Source organism: Mytilus californianus, unplaced genomic scaffold, assembly GCF_021869535.1.
Source record: "Mytilus californianus isolate M0D057914Y unplaced genomic scaffold, xbMytCali1.0.p SCAF_1, whole genome shotgun sequence".
NCBI classification, from domain to species: Eukaryota; Metazoa; Mollusca; class Bivalvia; order Mytilida; family Mytilidae; genus Mytilus; species Mytilus californianus.
Window position 1 is genome coordinate 34,801,269 of NW_026262581.1, and position 20,091 is coordinate 34,821,359.

At 31.4% G+C, this 20,091-nt stretch overlaps 1 protein-coding gene across 1 annotated transcript in view; it reads right to left on the minus strand.

Moving 5' to 3' along the window:
• The window catches only part of LOC127719562 (hepatocyte growth factor receptor-like), a 44,267-nt gene extending 26,650 nt beyond the window's left edge, over positions 1-17,617 (minus strand). Inside the window, exons 1-2 of the mRNA XM_052225784.1 lie at positions 17,476-17,617; positions 687-1,900 (exon numbers count right to left, since the gene is read on the minus strand). Of these exons, the coding sequence (XP_052081744.1) occupies positions 687-1,832 (1,146 nt within the window). The 5' untranslated portion in view covers positions 1,833-1,900; positions 17,476-17,617. The remainder of the gene's footprint in view (positions 1-686; positions 1,901-17,475) is intronic.
• Positions 17,618-20,091: the final 2,474 nt, after the last annotated feature.

Below are 20,091 nucleotides of genomic sequence, written 5' to 3' on the forward strand. Positions count from 1 at the left end.
ACGGACGGACGGAGGGACGCCCGGTATTTTCATGTCCCCCGCAACACGTTTTGCGGGTAACAAAAAAAAACAACCTTATATGGTGGCATCTGACCTACATGTAAGTGACTTTATCACTGACATTTACTTGCTGTGAGCAACACAATAGTGTCACTAATGGAACAGGATCTGCCTACCCTCCCATAAATGACACCTGAGTTCATCCCCCTCCCCAGTTTTTGGTGGGGTAACTGTTGTTCAATCCTAAGTTTACTGTGTAGTGATTTGTAGACTGCTGTTTGTCTTTTCATCATTTCTAATTATTGACCATGCTTAATACATGTATGTTCTATGGTCCAGGGTTTTCACTAATACGAGTCCACATTTTTATGGTGGGTCCAAAGATGCATCAAGATTGTAAAATGTTGTATCATATAACCATGTACATATATCATCATTTTAAAGCATTAGTTTAAAAATAATCTAAATCTCATGTCATGTCCTTGCTGTATTTTGTCATGGAGACTGAAATAATATATTATATAGCAATAAAATTTCTTCTTTGCACTGTTGGACTTGCCATGGCCATAAATGATGAGTCCCTGGACCTGTCTTCAAAAATTTCTAGTGAGAACCCTGAGTTCTGCCTCTATTTAAGTTTAAGTAATGGAAACAGTTGTTGATGGGTTTTTGCTCTCCATACTTACATCTCTTGCACATGATCTTGCCTCTGTCAGACTTTTTCCAACAAACCAAGCAACCTCATTCCCAAGTCCACTGGTAAAACAGTCTTTTTGTAACTGTTCAAATAGCTCTGTAATTTTGTTAAAGTCAAAAGTACACAAAACTGACCCTTGACTTTTATCAGGAGAAGGATTAAGTTCATCCTGTTTTCCAAAAGTTATGTATAAATACTTTTCGAATGGCAAATATCCATAATCAGAAAGTATTGCACTGGTTGCTATGTGATAAGTTTTGTCTCCATGGTTACACTCAATTGGGAGTTCTGTGTAGGAAGAATATTTTGTGTCATCTTGGCAAATTTTTATTATTTTTGTTACAAATTTATTGTTCTCAACTTCAAAGGCTGTTGGATCATTCATCTGAACTGAGATGAAATATGTGTAGCCACTATTTTCAAATCCATAGATATAGTAGGAACGAAATTTATACTGTAGTGATGGGTCAACATTCATAAATGAAGAGGATGTAGTAGAATTTAGAAAATAATCCATATTCCATGGGTTCGAGGAATATTTTACCTCTCGACTTGAAATTATTGCTGGTGTAAACTGTAAGGACTGATTGGCTGTCCCCATGGCAACATAGAGTAAACGATTGTCGGAACTTTCCAACTTACTATGAGTTGACCCAAAAAAGGCATAAGAATTTGAGTAAGAACTACCACTGACACTTCCGACAATATTATTTGTTGCTTTCATCGGGTTCAATGTTTTGTTCATTGCCCCAATGTCACTTAATGAGTATGCCGAACATAAGCCATGGTTTGCAGTCCCACAAGCTAAAATGTATTCCTTTGGTTCATTGATAGCCAGAACATGTATTTTATTATCAGTTAACTCCCTTTGATAGCTACATGGAGCAGGCAGTGGGTAACACATTGAATTGTCCAAAATTGGTCCAACTGCTACTTCACTAATCACAGATAAATTACTGTAAAGCTGAAGAAGAATATTGTTTCCGCCTACATACAAATATCCTGATCTTTTATCGATTGTAATTTTCCCGAGAGGTCCATTATTCTGATCGACATTGTATGTCTGGAATATACCCGTAACAACTAAAAATGAGCAAAAAAGCGGTAAGAATACTGTAATCAGTTTCTCAAACATGGCTAGAACTATGAGGTCTTGACATCAGAAACAGCAGTTGGTGGCTACATGACGGTTATTTGTGATACCTGTAATTAAAATAAAAGATTTAATATCTAACCTACAGTACATAAAAGTATGTGATTCAGTTGAAAATCACTATAGCAACCTGGTGTTGACTTTGAGACATGGCTGTTGCTAATGTTTTTGTATTGCAATAACATCGGTTAATAACCCTATTATAATACCTATTGGATATACAGAGATTTTTCAGTGAAACACCAGCAATCACCAGCATCCACAGTGTGGGGTACTTATATACACAGCCATGTCTGATTGGAATAATGTGATTAAATCTGATGCATAGTGTAGGTTAAGTTCTATGCTTTCTGGAAGTTAAAGAACCCTTGTTACAACTCTCTGAGAGGTCCATATATAGGTGGCCTACTAAAAGGCAAATTTCTGTGCCTATCAAACCTACTTTCATTTACCATGTTGAGTGGTACAGTACTACATTTTCAAATAAAGAAAAGACCATCATACCTTATCCTAGACAAAAAACCTCAGCATCAAAACAGACATGCATGATATTGTGAAATGGTCTATTCTAATTTTGGATTTTTATGCATATCTATCGATACACCAAATCTTGATGGCTGAAACAGGGCACAACAGAAAAGATAACAGAAGGGGTAATAGGGTGATCTAACTGAATTATATTTTATATACTTTTATACAAGCAGTCAAGACTGCATTACATACTCCAACAAAACCTATTTTAATAATTTTTGACACATTTTTATACAGTCGTATCTCTTAGACTACATAAATTCTATAATAGGATAGATGGCCTGTCTCTTGTTTTTCAATGGAAGCACAGCCAATTAAAACTAACTGTAAATTACTCCTTGTAAAAAATAATGTAAAACAGATATAAATTTCATACCAATTTATATCATTTGAAATAATTAAAATGACAAATAATTTGTTTAAAGAAAATTTCATGCATTTCCAGTTAGATCTTCTACAAAAAAAAATGTACTACTGGTTAGACAAAGAAGATTTTTTTCTATTTTTTGTATATACCATGCTACTGCATAAATTTAGTACATTTCCCTTTCAAACTATATTCAAACTTAGAGTATTAGGTTAATTGTAATAAATGTTGAAGTTGAAATTTCAAAGAAATCTAGATTCAACTTATAATTTAAAATTTACTTATAAATGGCAAAAAAAAAATGTTTTTTTCTTTTCTTACCTCATATTAAGCCCTTGTAATTATGATTATGTCACAGTTTATCCTAAGACATTCCTTTACGTATATGTCAAGGGGTTCAAGTGCCTCGTCACACTGAATCGGAAGCTTAACAATTATCCTTTTATTTACTTATGTACAGATTTATATTATTACTTTTGTGTTTGATTGCTTGTTTCCTTTGTTTAGTACTTATTTTCAAGCCGACTGAAGCAACTTAAAAGATAAAGGAGTAAAAGTTTATCTGAGATGGGGTTCTTGTTGTGAAAAAATTCTAAATTATTAGAATAAATTTATATTTAAGTTGAACTAATTAATTACATCAGTTAAAATAAATTGATATCCTTTTTAACTTTGTTGAACTTATCAAATTAGGTTTGGATATTATTTTAAATTCACATAATATTACATTTATTATTATTTTTTCCATTTGAAAACTTTAATTGCAAATTAGATTCAATTAGAAATTTGACTAAAATGAGTCGTCTCATAGGGGTCTCATAAATGACATCTGTTTAAGTATAAAGTCTTTGGGTCTTACAATTAATTCAATCAGAACAGTTTTCTAACAAGGTTTTTTTGTCAATTTTGACCACACATGACCTCACTTAGAAGTACTGTGGATTCATTTATTTTTGTGGATACCAATTCTTCGTGGATAGAGAAAATTGAAGTTCGTGTATATTTGATTTCGTGGTTCTGCCAAAGTCTCTATACAGACCCATAATTTTTTTTAACTTCGTTGGACATTTAAAATCGGTGTTTACCTGTATACCCGCGAAATCCACAAAAATTGGTGTACCACGAATAATAATGAATCCACAGTATAAACTTACTCCATGGTTATATAAAATATATCCAAAAGTTATTTTATAAAAGTTTGTCATTTCTAGTGAGTAAAAAATAAAACAAATTTATTTGATACCATGAAAACCACAGCCAGACTCACTAATTTTGTTTACATGTATACCTATATACCATTAATAATACAAGGAGTTAATGATATATATAGGTAAAAAAAAATCAGAAACATGTGGTGGTGATGAAAACACTCAGTTAGTTTAATAGTCTCATATCTATAATTTATTAGCGACCAACATTTTTCATATATAGTGGTGCATTGTGAATTAATTGTGTATTGTAGCTTAAATTGCCTCTTATGATTTGCTGATTTTGTGTACTGATAAATGATCATAATGATGGGAGATCACTAATCAAAAAAAAAATTAAAGTCAGAAATTTTATATTAAAATCAATATTGTAGAAATTCAGAAATTTTGGCAATACATTTTTATTATTGTAAAAAATTTTGACAGCTTAGGTTTTTGTATGCAGCATTTCATTTAAATTTCAATAATTAATTTCATTTTCATTGTTCAACAATCGAAAAAAAAACATATAAATGCAAAAATTTCTCAAAATTACAATATTTATATTCAGTTTTCATGCTGATTTAGTTTTTAATTTTTGTCCGTGGTTATATCAACAAAAAAGAGGTGAAAGATACCAAAGGGACATTCAAACTCATAAGTGGAAAATAAACTGAAAACGCCAAGGCTAAAAAAGAAAAAACATTCAGACAAACAACAATACACAAAACACATTATAGAAATCTAAAGACTGAGCAACATTATGAGCCCACCAAAAACTGGGGGTGATTTCAGGTGCTCCTAAATAAATAAGAATATTCTGTAAAAAAAATCATCAAATCAAGGTTGTATAGTAAGAACCTTCTTACTATACAAAACCTTGATCAAATTAATTTATTATGAAAGTGTACAAGAGGATTATCTAGTCATAACTATAAATCACTGTTTGTAAAGTGTCAAATCTTAATCACTATCAACCATAAAATTTCATATGACCAAACTCTGTGTCCAGATGATGTTCACACCTAAAATTGCTTGTAATAAATAACAAATCATAACTGCCATTAATCGATAATATAAGACATACATGTATCAGTATGTCATGTGCAGAGTGTTGCCCCTCCTTTTGCCAATTGCATGGCAAATACTGATACTACAAATAAATTCATTTCAAATTGTTCATTTTAATGAGGCTTATAACATTTACTTTTTTTTAAATAAGTTACTACATGTACAGTATATTATTGAAATAACCATCTCCTTTTCTCTGATACATTGAAAAACCTTAACTTTAAGGGACAAAAACAGAGTCCTTAATTGCCACTCATTCTCTTTCAAAATAAGTTCCTATTGCTACAGTAAACATCAAAGCTAATTAACAAATATACAAGTCAAAAGTTCACATCAAAGTTAATTTAAGAAGTATTCTATATATATACATGTATAAGATGAAAAAAATTACCTGTTCTCTGTACGTGTTATTATTAAATTGTCCATTAACATTATGAAATTTAATGATAAATAATAGATTCCTCATATTTTTCAATTATGCATGTTTTTGTACAACTGTCTTGTGACTGTTTACATGCATAGTCCATTTCAAGTACGAGAAAATGATTAATTTAAAAATTTTCTCCATATTTTAGACATGTCAATCTATGCCTCATAAAACAACGCCTTCAGGTATAAATAAAACGATTACATGGTCAATCACGTATATTAAATAAGCATTTTTACCTGAGCAGGTAATCGTTACACATATAAACATCTTCAATTTCTGATAAATGATTATTATCATTTAAGAATTAAACAAACATTCTAGCCAATATTCAGTTGACTTTTCCAAGTCTAAATATATAACTGATCATAACTGTAACCTTTGTTTCATAGGTTATAATAATTGCTATATTCAATGTTGAAAAGCAGCATATTTATAACTGCATAAAATTTCATGATTAAAGTTAAAGTTTATTTTGAAAATCAAATATGTCAAACATGTTTTAATCCCCAGGATACATGTATATTGCACTTAACCTGTCACAATATAGCTGTTTTTGCGCTGACCAGATGTTAAACAATCATCAATTATAAATCAATCATTGTACTTAAATTTGCATGTGTATTTATGAAGATCACTGATTCTTACTATGTTTTATCTTATGTTTGTAACTATATTGTCCTCTTGTACCCCTGTATGTGCATATCTGAGGTTATGAATAAAATCTTGAATCTTGATTATAAGATTTCATAATTATCTAACTCTTGTCATCTGCATTTTCAATATGACCTGCAGTGTAGTACCTATAAGCATGAAAAGTGACTATTTCCTGATTTTATACAAGTGTATGATTCATCCCAAAATTTTGCTTTTTTTCTTTACACAATTGAGTGGCAAAACCATGTGAAGGTTAACTGCTAAATTTTCAAAAGTCATGATCTTCATCAGGGGTGGATCCAGGATTTTAGGTTAGGGGGGTGCAAACTTAAATTTTCGCAGAGCGGAGCAAGGCGGAAATTTTTTTGAGGTAAAATTATCGAAATATTCTTCTAGAGTGGGTGGACAACCCATGCTTTGCAAATTTATGGGGGTGCCCCCGCCTGTATCCACCCCTATTCATATACCTAAGATTTGAAAAGTTACAATACATATTCTTCTTATGACTTAAATTAGTATTATTTGACAATTATTTTAAAAGCATTTACAAAATACTTTAGTAATGTTCATTTCTCCCTATTAGCAATTCTTATCTAAACATTAAATAAAGGGTAAATTCTAACATTTACGTATTTCCCCTTTTTTATATAATCATTGAAGAAAATGAGTATCTTCAAGAGAACCTCAGAATAAAATGTCATGAATATGAATAAATTGAAAATCAAGAGTTATAAAAAAAGAAATGTGTGATCAACTTCAATGATACAGCAATGCAACAATGCAACAATACAAAGAGGCAAGTGAATCAACAATATGTCAAGCTTTAATTCACCTGGAATGTTGAAAAAATGTGAATAAATTAAACAGAGATAATCAAAGATTGGTCATCAACACTAAATCCCCTTATTGACAAGAACATTTAGATTTCACCAAAGACAACTGATGAGGTTCCTGACCTGGAGGCAGGCACAGATGGTAGTACATATTGTTCACATAAAAAATACTAAATCATATGATATCACTGTATTCCCTGATAGGGTGAAAACAAAGCTGTCAACTTAAGGTTTTAAAAATTTTATAAGAATGTAACTTAAAAAATTCATAATCTATGTCTCAATAAGGCAAATTAAGGTATTTACTATTAAGGGGGTGAATGACAACCTTGACTACCAATGAGGGCCTCCCACATTAGGTAAAGCTAATACTGAACAGAGAGATCAAAATCAAGGAGATTTGATACTAGGTTTATATATTACATGTATATGGCAAGCTTAAGGTAATGATTTGACCTGATAAAGATGTTTGTGCTCTTTAAATAATGTGCCCTTTTTTAAGTGTTAAAACCTGTATTTGTACATATAATTATATGTCAAGCCAAGAACCCCAAAAAGAATCTTTTCCTGTCTGTCCTACATTTTAACTTCAAAGGGCATACCTATAAAATAGTAAAAACAATTTGAACTTTAATCTGTTCTACCTTTGAACCCTTTTTTATTTGTTAAGCAGACTTGTAACATTTCAAAAAATTTTATATCAAACTTTTGCATGAACAATTCAAAGTTACTATCTTCAAATTAAAAAAATTTCCACTTAGTATTTAAGTCTTTAAAAATAAAGTAAAATTGCAAAGAAAAAATCAAACTCAATGAATTTTCTATAGGTATAATATTATAATATATGTACTTATGTCAATGTCATTATAGCTTTATATCGCCACAAAATAAAGATACATGTACTTGAAACTTGCTTTTATCTATATAAAAATAAGGAGATGTGGTATGATTACCAATGAGACAACTATCCACCCATGTCAATTATAAAAGTTATTGTATTAAACTGATGTTTAAATCATGCCTTCCTTGTAAAATCAAATCAGCCTGCTAAACTTTTAAATTTAATGAAGCATTGAAATTTGAAAGCGTTAACTTGCATAGCTTGCACACATACGTTAATAAAAATTAAACAAGAGATTTACCATTTTGAACTGCAATTATAGTCCATTAGAGTGATATGCAGACCTACAGACTTTTCATAACTAAAACTAAAACAATAGAAATTTACCTCAATTAAAATGCTATTATAGTCCATTTAAGCCAAATACACACTTATGAATTTTTTCTCCAACAAAATACAACAAATTTGATGTCATTTAAGTATGATTATAGTCCATTAGACATGTTAGAGTGATTCAGCCTTGTTTCAGTGTGGTACACAGGAAATCTTCTGTAATAATCCTCAACATCACAATAATTATATGTTACTATCACATACATCCACTAAATAGTCTGAACTTAGACTGACTTTTTTAATGGCCTCTTCATTGCGTTTAGGTTGCTCAATGATTTTAGATGTGGTGTGCACTAACCGATAGACTGAATTTTTCAATTGCCTTACTCTTTATTTTTCAAGGTGATGCTAAATGGTTTAGATGAGCTACATGTATGAATGTAAAGATTTCACTAATGGTCACTTTTTCCTCTATAATTGGCCTTTTTCATGAAAAAGTTTATAAACTTTTCAACAACTACTAATTTCTGGAATTTAGTATATGTATAATCCAGCCGTTATTCAAAAATACATACAAGAAGATAAAGTTTACACTAAAAAAATTTCTGAAGATTCTTAGTTTTCTTTATGCTGTTTAAACTGGAGCAGGCTAAACTTGTATTTAACTGTTGACTGTTTTGGCACAGTAAAATGAACCTTTTTAAAACTCATGATTCAAGTGGGGTGTAAAATAGTTTTTTCTTTGAAAAGGAAAGAATATGTAAAATTGAAAAAAAAATAAAGGCTTTGGTGAATGAATATAGGGAAGGAAGGAAAGAAAGACTTGGAATATTTTTATAATGGCCTTATATTTAAAATTCTGAATGTTACAGTAAAATAATGTTACATAATGGTTGAACATGATTTTTTATTGCTGAACCAATACTTTTGGAGATGTATATAGCTATTTGTCCTACTGGTATATTGATTTTGTTTCAAAATGAACTATGTTTGTATAAAATAATTACATCATTATCACATTACCATGTGTAATTATGATAATCTAAACAATGTTATTTCATATAACAGCAGTTATTACATGGGACTGAACTTATTTTTGAAGTTTTGTTTACATGTTTCATATTACGTATACATGTACAAAAATGCACTACAACACCATGATAAAACTTACAACCACAAAAATATAAGTGTTTATTAAAGGAGTATGTATGTTAATAATTGCCCCTACTTCTAACTGAAATTTCAAATTTCATTTCAAATCGTTAATAAAATGCTTCGCTGGGCGCAGCTTGATACGACCGCAGAGGTCAAACCCTGAACAGTTGGGGCAAGTATGGACACAACATTTAAGCTTGATACAGCTCTGAATTTAGATTGTGATTAAATATTTGACACAGCATAGGTTTCTGACACAGAAAGAATGTGGTCTAAGAACTTCAATTTTTTTAATTTACCTATTATGGTCCAATGTCCAAAATCAAAATACATGGTTAGATTCAGCATATCAAAGAACCCCATATATTCAATTTTTGTTGAAATCAAACAAAGTTTAATTCTGGACCCCAACTTTGACAAACTTGAAAACTGGTCCCATAATCAAAAATCTAAACACATGTTTAGTTTCAGCATATCAAAGTACCCCAAGAATTCAATTTTTGTTAAAATCAAACTTTGTTTAATTTTGGACCCTTTGGACCTTAATGTAGACCAATTTAAAAAACGGGACCCAAAATTAAAAATCTAAAAACACGGTTAGATTTGGCATATCAAAGAACCCCAATAATTCAATTTTTTATGAAATCAAACAAAGTTTAATTTTGGACCCTTTTGACCTCAATATGAACCAATTTGATAGCGGGCCCACAAATAAAAAATCTAAATACATGGTAAGATTCAGCATATCATAGAACCCCATATATTCAATTTTTGTTGAAATCAAACAAAAAAAGTTTAATTTTGGACCCCAATTTGGACCAACTTGAAAACTGGGCCAAAAATCTAAAATCTAAATACATGTTTAGATTCAGCATATCAAAGAACCCCATAAATTTAATTTTTGTTGAAATCAAACAAAGTTTAATTTTGGACCCCAACTTGGACCAACTTGAAAACTGGGCCCATTATCAAAAATCTAAATACATGTTTAGATTCAGCATATCAAAGAACCCCAAGAATTCAATTTTTGTTAAAATCAAACTAAGTTTAATTTTGGACCCTTTTGACCTCAATGTGGACAAAGTTGATAACGGGGCCCAAAAATCAAAAATCTAAATACATGGTTAGATTCAGCATATCAAAGAACCCCATATATTCAATTTTTGTTGAAATCAAACAAAATTTTATTTTGGACCCTTTTGACCTCAATATGAACCAATTTGATAGCGGGGTCCACAAATAAAAAATCTAAATACATGGTTAGATTCAGCATATCAAAGAACCCCATAAATTCAATTTTTGTTGAAATCAAACAAAGTTTAATTTTGGACCCCAACTTGGACCAACATGAAAACTGGGCCCATTATCAAAAATCTAAATACATGTTTAGATTCAGCATATCAAAGAACCCCAAGAATTCAATTTTTGTTAAAATCAAACTAAGTTTAATTTTGGACCCTTTTGACCTCAATGTGGACAAAGTTGATAACGGGGCCCAAAAATCAAAAATCTAAATACATGGTTAGATTCAGCATATCAAAGAACCCCATATATTCAATTTTTGTTGAAATCAAACAAAGTTTAATTTTGGACCCTTTTGACCTCAATATGAACCAATTTGATAGTGGGGTCCACAAATAAAAAATCTAAATACATGGTTAGATTCAGCATATCAAAGAACCCCATATATTCAATTTTTGTTGAAATCAAACAAAGTTTAATTTTGGACCCCAATTTGGACCTACTTGAAAACTGGGCCAAAAATCTAAAATCTAAATACATGTTTAGATTCAGCATATCAAAGAACCCCATATATTCAATTTTTGTTAAAATCAAACAAAGTTTAATTTTGGACCCTTTGGACCTTAATGTAGACCAATTTGAAAACTGGACCCAAAATTAAAAATCTAAATACACGGTTAGATTCGGCATAACAAATAAATAAATGTGGTCAAAGATTTTACAAATCTAATGCGCCATACTGTGCAATTAAAGATTACTTCTTGAAATTTTTCAATATTTGAAATTTGAAAAAAAAATAATATTTGAAGAATAATTCTTTTTAATTTCTGAAATCTGAAATGAGAAAAAATTGACCCCCCACAATTTTTTTTTAAACCCCCCCCCCCCCCCCCCCCCCCTCTCCCCCTTTTTTCCCCCAAAAAAATTCTTTCCCTCAAGATATGGTCATAATCTCAATTCAAATTTCCAATGGAGTTTGCAACCATAATTACCCATTTAAATTTACCATAGTCCTAACTTAATCTATTTTATAATAGAATTTAAAATATAGTGTCAAATCTTTCATATGGATTTTTTTGTAAAAAAAAAAGATGCAACATTTGCAGATTTTTTTACTGGTCTTCCTTTATAAATATGCATTTCTTTAAACATAATTTAAAAGCAATGTAAGGGAAGTAACCAAAACGTTGTATTTGGATTACCTCCCTTACACTGTTTTAAATTATCTTAATTGTTCATTAACCATTACTTTATACATAATTTAAAAGCAGTGTAAGGGAGATAATTTCAATGATGTATTTGATTTATCTCCCTTACACTGCTTTAAATTATGTTTTGTACTAAAGTATTTGTCCATTAACCAGGACAACCTTGTTTTTCCCCCTTTTTTGCCCCTAATTCTTAAACGATTTGAGCCATAACCCCCCAAAGCAAATCCTAACCATCCCTTTGTGGTATGGAAACTTGTAGTATAATTTCAGAGAGATCCATACACCGTTCCACAGTTATTGTCTGGAAACTAGAAAATGCTTATTTTTTGCCCCTTTTTGACCCCTAATTCCTTAACTGTTGGTTCCATAACCCCCAAAATCAATCCCCACCTTCCTTTTGTGGTATTGAACCTTATGGCAAAATTTCATAGAGATCCATTTACTTAAACTAAAGTTAGAGTGCGAGTGTTTATATTTTCTATGTATATACAAATATCGTGATTTTCCATTCAAAGAAAAAATTGATAAATTAATTTCACTATTTGATTTCATACAAAAGTGATACATGTGATACTTCACTCATGTCCAATGGGAGTTATTTGGTCGCTCGTTGATTATTTTTCTATATTTGAATTCTTGGATAATGTATCGTGGTTAAGACAATAACTAGATAGCAAAAAGATCTTAGTTTCAAATTAACATCTTAAATGATGGATGTTAAAATTAATTCAAATTTAATTTTTCAACCTGGCAATTTGTTCAAATTTTATTTACAGTATCAAAATAAGAAGATGTTGTATGATTGCCAATGAGACAACTATTCAACAGTTTGATGAGGATGCCAATTTCCTTGGTTTTAGGATTGAAAAAAAAACATTGTGCAGGTGCTCAGAAAAAAATAAGTGGGTTGTTTTTTATAACAAATTACCTGTCTGGCTTTTATATGTAGTTAATGTCAAACACTGCACGCTAAGATGCCTAAATATGGTTGAAATTCAGAAGATTTAAACAACTTTCACCAAATTCTCTATTTTTGGCCTATTTAAAAAAGAAACTGTCAAAGCTTTTACCTATTAAATCATGGTATTTAAATGGTCTATTTACATGATTTAGGGTCATTTAAAATCTAGGCATTTCCTTTTCCTTTTTTAATCTTTTAAGTTTAAGATATTCAAGATTCAATCATTTTGATTCTTTAATGAAATTTATAATTTGTTAGGAAAATGTGTATGAACAAGTTACAAGCAGACATACAAATGTATAATTAAGTACAAAATGTACTTGTGACCTGAAGCCTTTCAAATCTTTTTCTTGAAATCTGATGTTTTAAATATCTAAATCTGCAAGATAAATGTATGCTGTAATTGACAAAAATAAATAAGATAATGTTTTACACCAAATAGACAGCAACCTAACAATACAGAAATATCAAAAGGCATCTTTCATTTCATCAATTGCTGTTAATAAAATCTAAAACTCTAAAGAAACTTTAAAAGGTCTATTGAAAAAAATGGACAGAGATATGATTTTGATTTAAGACAAATGTACATGTATGGTCATTGCATATAGTGCTCAAACTTTCTGTATTCATATATATATGCATTGTCGCAGTCTGTACGTATTCATTGATTAAATCTTAATATTTTCCAAATCCTACATGGACATTTCTAGAGAAAATAAATGTGGATAGTGTCCACATGTGGACACAGATGATGCCCCCGCTTGCATATCATATAGTTATAAAGGAACATAACTGAAGAACAGTAAAAGTGACGCTACCCAAATTTGAACTTGATCTGAGTTTTGTGGTAATAAGCATTGTGTGTAAGTCTCATAACATTTGGTTGAGGCAAACTTAAGTACAGAAACTAAAAATTCAGCAATTTTTCTATTTGTAAACACGCATAACTCTAGAACGGTTGTGTATAAGTTTTATAACATTTGGTTGAGACAAACTAAAAAATTCAGCAATTTTTATGTTTATTAAGGGACATAACTCAAGAATGGTAAAAGTGTCGCCACCAAATTTCGTACTTAATCTGTATTATGTAGTAATAAGCATTGTGTATAAGTTTCATAACATTTGGTTGAGTCAAACTAAAGTTGGAAAACGGAAACAAAAAATTTGTACTTGATCTTAGTTTTGTGGTAATGAATATTGTGTATAGGTTTCATAATGTTTGGTTTGGGCAAACTTAAGTTACAAAATGGAAACTAAAAATTTTGCAATCTTTCGATTTATAAAGGGGCATAACTCAATAATGATTAAAGTGACACTACCCAAATTCAACTTGATCTGTGTTTCATCAGTGGAAGTCAAAATTAAACATTGCATTGTATAAAGCATTGATTGTAGTTGATTCAACTATAATCATGGACAAAGGAAGATAACTCCAAAATAAAAATTACTTGATATTTAGAAGAAAATAAAAATTTTGTAATTTTTCCATTTATAAAGGGGGCATAACTCTAGAACGGTATAAGTGACGCAACCAAAATTCAAACTTGATCTGTGTTTTGTGGTAATAAGCATTGTGTATAAGTTTCATAACATTTGGTTGAAACAAACTTAAGTTACAGAACGGTAACTAAAAATTTTGTAATTTTTCCATTTATAAAGGGGCATAACTCTAGAACGGTTTAAATGACGCCACCAAAATTCAACCTTGATCTGTGTTTTATGGTAATAAGCATTGTGTATAAGTTTCATAACATTTGGTTGAGGCAAACTCAAGTTAGAGAACGGAAACCAATTTTGGGACGTACGGACGGACGTACGGACGTACGTACGTACGTAAGGTACGTTCAGACGGACAAGGGTAAAACTTAATGCCCCCACCGCTACGGCGGGGGCATAAAAATAGTAATTTGCATTTTTAAACATTCAGGTTATGATATTAAAGGTTTCCCATTTGCCTTGGACAAGTGAAAGTCGTTCTCGGGCAAATAAAAGCTGCAGTGTACTAGTCCTATGTCAGAGCTAGTAATAAATAAAAGTTGAAAACACAGAAAAAAAGGTCATCAGCCTCACTTATTTCTCTTTTTATCAATTAATCATCATCCCAATCAGCCCTGACAATACTGAAATTCATGGTTTTTTTTTTTAGAAGACCCTGTATTCCCTTTTCTATCTTAGCTAATTCAATAATATTTGCCAATCAAAGTATGAATCAGTCATGTCAGTTGTTCACTTATTTTGATGGACCAATCATATGACATCTAGCTATTTTAGGAAAACGAGTAAGGAATGGGAGAAACAATAATATTAGTCCCAAATCACCTTCATCTACCAGTAATCAATTTTCAAATCTCAAACAAATGTAAAATTAAGGTAATAGAAAAAACATATAAACAAATTTAATGATGTCTCTCTAGTTCAGCATGTGTTCTGTCGCTAATTTACTGTTTTTTGGGGATAAAAAAATATGTCCATTTTTCATTTATTCATACACAATATTATGCATATCAAAACAGAATCAGTATTGTGCTGTACTTGAGAACATGGCAGCTTTCGCTGGACAACTTTTTAGTGGTATTTCTGTGATGTGTCCGCTTATCCCCCAAAAGGGTTTAGGTTTCCTTCATATTACTCACAAGAGATCAAAAGTGAATTCATTGCTCTAATAACATAATATTGTTCAATTATTTGAAACAAATGAAGTGATATAAAAATGTTTTATCTTTAATAAGACATTTTAACAAAAACAAAAGATTTCCAGGTCTGACAATACAGAATTTCATACAAATCATTTGATTAAACTAAAAACTGACATTTTCTTGAAATCTGATGTTTTCAAAATCTAAATTTCCTTGATAATTTTTTTTTATAATCAACAAAAGCTACTAGTGTCTTTGATGAGTGTATATTTAGTGAGATAGAAGGTATCCTTGGTTATGTTAACTTAATAGACCACTTTCGAGTTCGTTGCATTTCCATCAAAACTTTGGTTTTAGTGAACATCATTCGTGCAATTAGGGGCATCGTCACTTCCTTCCCATGTTGACCGAGCGGTTGAAAAATATGATGCTATATTGCACGAATTATTTGGCAATAAATTCTTATAACAGCACGGCTGTCATAAGGGAATTGTGATTAAGTACCTACGGAACAAACATTATTTCTAGTTTATCCTGCATAACGATGATCACGAAGAGGCTTGATGAACTTTAATAGTGCAGGGATACAGGCGATCCCCTCTATCTCGTAAATGACGTAATAAAGGCACACATAATTGACGAACTTTTTCGGTGAAGGACATAACTTGAAAGTGGCCTATTATATAAATTACTGAACAGTTGTACCAGTTAAGTCTACCAGGAGTGTACCACTCCAAGTCTGCTCTATCATAAGTAATGAGGTGGAAATGTAGCCCTGTTGGGAGAGTGGCAGACACTGGCTCATGTTACCTTCTCCATACATGTGATGGACTGTGAAACTCAAATCAGGAGATTGGGAAATTTTGGTCAGGAGATTAGGACTCAGATCAGGAGGTTTTTTGTCGACATAAATTTTGTCGTAAATGTAACCGTGTGATGTAGAAATTGTCTTTTAAAGTGTTTTATTCTTCAACTTTCCATCCGAAAGGTAATATGTTTATAGTACCCTTGTACTATTAAATTTTCTTTTTAACTTTATTCAATCTAACATTCTGTTTTTCATACATTCTTTAATTTCATTTTTTTTTCTTTTGTTTTGTCTTTGTTCTATACAACAATCACTGCAGAAGGAACATTCCTTCTTGCTATTTAACATGCTTATACCGGTGACTGGTATAGAATATGGAGGATTTTAACAACCTCAATTGGCTATCCAGCTCTTATACGGTCGGCAAAAACTATTGTAAAACGTCATACTTATTAAATAAATTTCAATTTAAGCCTTGAAAAGAAGTATAGAACCCTCAAATAATTTTCAAATTATTATTTTTTTATTTGTCCAAAGACATTTAAAATCATTTTATTACCATCCTTTTATGATTATTTTGTTCAATTTATATTTCATTCATATTCTTTTAACAATTTACATTATTTAAAGAAAAATAACTTTAAACAGAATAAAACAAGGGAAGTAGCCCAAAATTTATTTCAAATACTTTTAAATACACAGTTTTTATTACACAACGGCAGTTAGCCTGAGGTAAAAATCGCTGATTACCAGTATGTTTGACACCCAAGCTGGCAAGTGAAGCCATATAATTATGCATGTTTTTTGATTTACAGGTAAAATTTAACCTCAGGTAATGTCAGTTACACCGGATATGGCGGCTGAAAGTTTTCATACATGAAATATTTCATACACTGGATTTTTTTCTCTTCAACGGGAGGAGACCCCTGAAAACAGGATTATTGTACTCCCGTCGGGAGGTTTACATGTATGCTTCTCTATCAACAGATCAAGTCTATGGTCAGAACATGTAATTACAACGCAAATAAATTAATAAGGTACAGCTTGCAAACTCTTATATTCCACCAGACCAACAGAGAAAAAACAATATTCTTCATGTGTACTTTCACTTTGAAAATAAAAACGTTTGACGTATTTTCACACATTTTATAACTACGGACTAATGTTCAGTTACGTTTTTGCGTTTCACCTTTTGTACTGACTCCAAACAAACTGTCAATATTTTACCTTTTTTCGTTTTTGAAGGTGTCTTAGAACTTTTTTTAGTTTTGGAGATGATTGCGGTTTGTTTACATGTGTTACTCATACCGGAAATTCCAGTCGAGAAAAGTTACATGTTTGTGTAAGGTTTGGCACTATTTTTACCTGTTAATTATGATTGTATTTGAGTTTACTGTATTTTCTTTTCTTCGGAATTTAGATGGTTACTTTGTATCAGGTCTAAATCTTCAAAAACTTGCTGTCACTGAAAAATGCAGATCTATGTCAGGTGTGTTGCATACCTGAAGAATTCTAATAAACGAAAAAGTACGGTGACAGTATAAATTTCCGTCTTCAGTCAAAAGTAAAATAACAAAAATACCGAAGTCACTGAACTCAAAGGAAAATTTATAAAACGGAAAGTCCCCTTTCAAATGGTAAAATCAAAAGCTCAAACACATCAAACGAATGGAAAACAACTGTCATATTCCTGACTTGGTATAGGCATTTCCGTATGTAGAACATTGTGGATTAAACCTGGTTTTAAGCTAGTTAAACCTTTCACTTGTATGACAGTCGCATAAAATTCCATTATATTGACAACAATGTGTGAACAAACTTGACAAACAGACCTAATAGGTAAAAATGTCAAAAATAGGAGTACAGCAGTCAACATTGTGTAATAATCTTAATCACTAGTAAAAAAAAACCAAACAAACATGTCAACAAAGAAAAACAAAATGACATATATATAACGTTAGACAAAGCTTATAAGCAAAACGAAAGACAGGAATACAAAAAATGACAATAGCACAACAACACAAAGTCAATGGCGGGATGTATGAGTACCGAGCCACGCCAAAAGCATATTACCAAAAATGGACTAAACAGTAATAGTAAATAATTTACAAAGACAAATAAAAGAACACTATAACACGTAATTAAGATGAAAACAACTTCAGTACCAAGAATCTATTCTTCACAGAGGCGGATTCAGGGGGGGCAGGGTGCCCGCCCCCCTTTTGTGGGAAAAAAATGGCTGATTATTAAGGGAGCACTGAAGCATGACTAGAGCGGGCCACTCTTATGGCAGTCAGTTCTCTCCCCCCCCCCCCCCCCCCCCCTTTATGAAAATTTCGAGATCCGCCCCTGCTTCAATATGAAAATAAGAAGATGTGGTATGATTGTCAATGAGACAACTATCCACAAGAGACCAAATGACACAGAAATTAACAACTATAGGTCACCGCACGGCCTTCAACAATGAGCAAAGCCCATACCGCATAGTCAGCTATAAAAGGCCCCGAAATGACAAATGTAAAACAATTCAAACGAGAAAACTAACGGCTTAATTCATGTACATAATTATGAACGAAAACAAATATGTTTCACAGCAAAAAACGACAACCACTGAATTACAGGCTCCTGACTTGGCCGGACAGGCACATAAAAAATGTGGTGGGGTTAAACTAGTTTGTTGGCGCCAAACCCTCCCCTAACCTGGGACAGTGGTGTAACAGTACAACATAAGAACAAACTATAAAAATCAGTTGAAAAAGGCTTAACTCATTAGATGGATACAAATAGAAATACATCTAACGAAAACACAGAGTGGACGTGGACGTGCAATGCCAAGATACGGGTATCGACAGATTGTAGAGCCATGAATGTGCATAAAAAAATTATGCATATAAAAATAAAATTTAGTTTGATTTTAATTTACTGATAACAAAATCAATATTAATACCAATAAAAACAATATTCAAAGATCTAATTACAGTGTTGAATTGGTAACCTTTTAGGATAAGTTTATATAATTCTTATATGATTTGCATATTAGAGAAAACGTTGATATGATTGGTCGAGAGAACTTCGGGTAGTTGTTCTTGACGTTGTTTATTTTTCGATAGACGACGTTGACCGAACTTCTTTTTGTAACCAATGTAAACAAGATGGCGGCGATAATAACACAAATCTGTCTCGACGTTAAAACATTTATTTTCATTTCGCATTAATCGTTAAATTGAATAATAACACAAAACATTCATTTGAATGATAATAAGAGTTTTAATTGTTATTTTTTTTTCAGATTGCAAATTTCAAGTAGTACATATTTTTGCGTTAACCAACAAATATATTCATGCGCTAGGCCAATTCAATGACACAAATATACAATTTACGTGTGATAGAGGTTACGAGTGTGGAAAAATAAATTCCTTATCTCCGATTTTAAAGAATTATAAGGATTAAACGCATTTTTAAAGGAATTTATTGGTGTATAAACTGGACCAAATCACTCACAAACATATCATAAAAGTCCTTCGGACTTTTATTTGATTGTGAGTGAATTGGTCGAGTTTATACACCAATAAATTCCTTTAAAAAGGCGTTTAATCCTATATTAAAGGATCGATAAGTTTACCCGGATCGTTTCCAAATTTCCGGGCTCGGTAAACAACATCTCCGTAAAATGAGGATGTGTTATCCCGTTTGAAATAAGTTTTCTACAGGTACAACCAAACTTCAAAAAACCAAATCTTTATATCTATGGAAGAATTTAGTAAAGGTTTTAAGTAATTTGTGGTAACGAAATCCCTGCCTTCATAATTTACCAGTAATACATGCATAGATTACGTTCTTTGAAATCCGAAACGTTACAACAGACACGGACATAGCGAACGAGTTGTGATATATAAACACCGTAAGATGGTGCCAAAGGAACATCACGACCATCATGTATTATTTGTGAAGTTGATACGGAATATTTAAGGTCTTGGTATC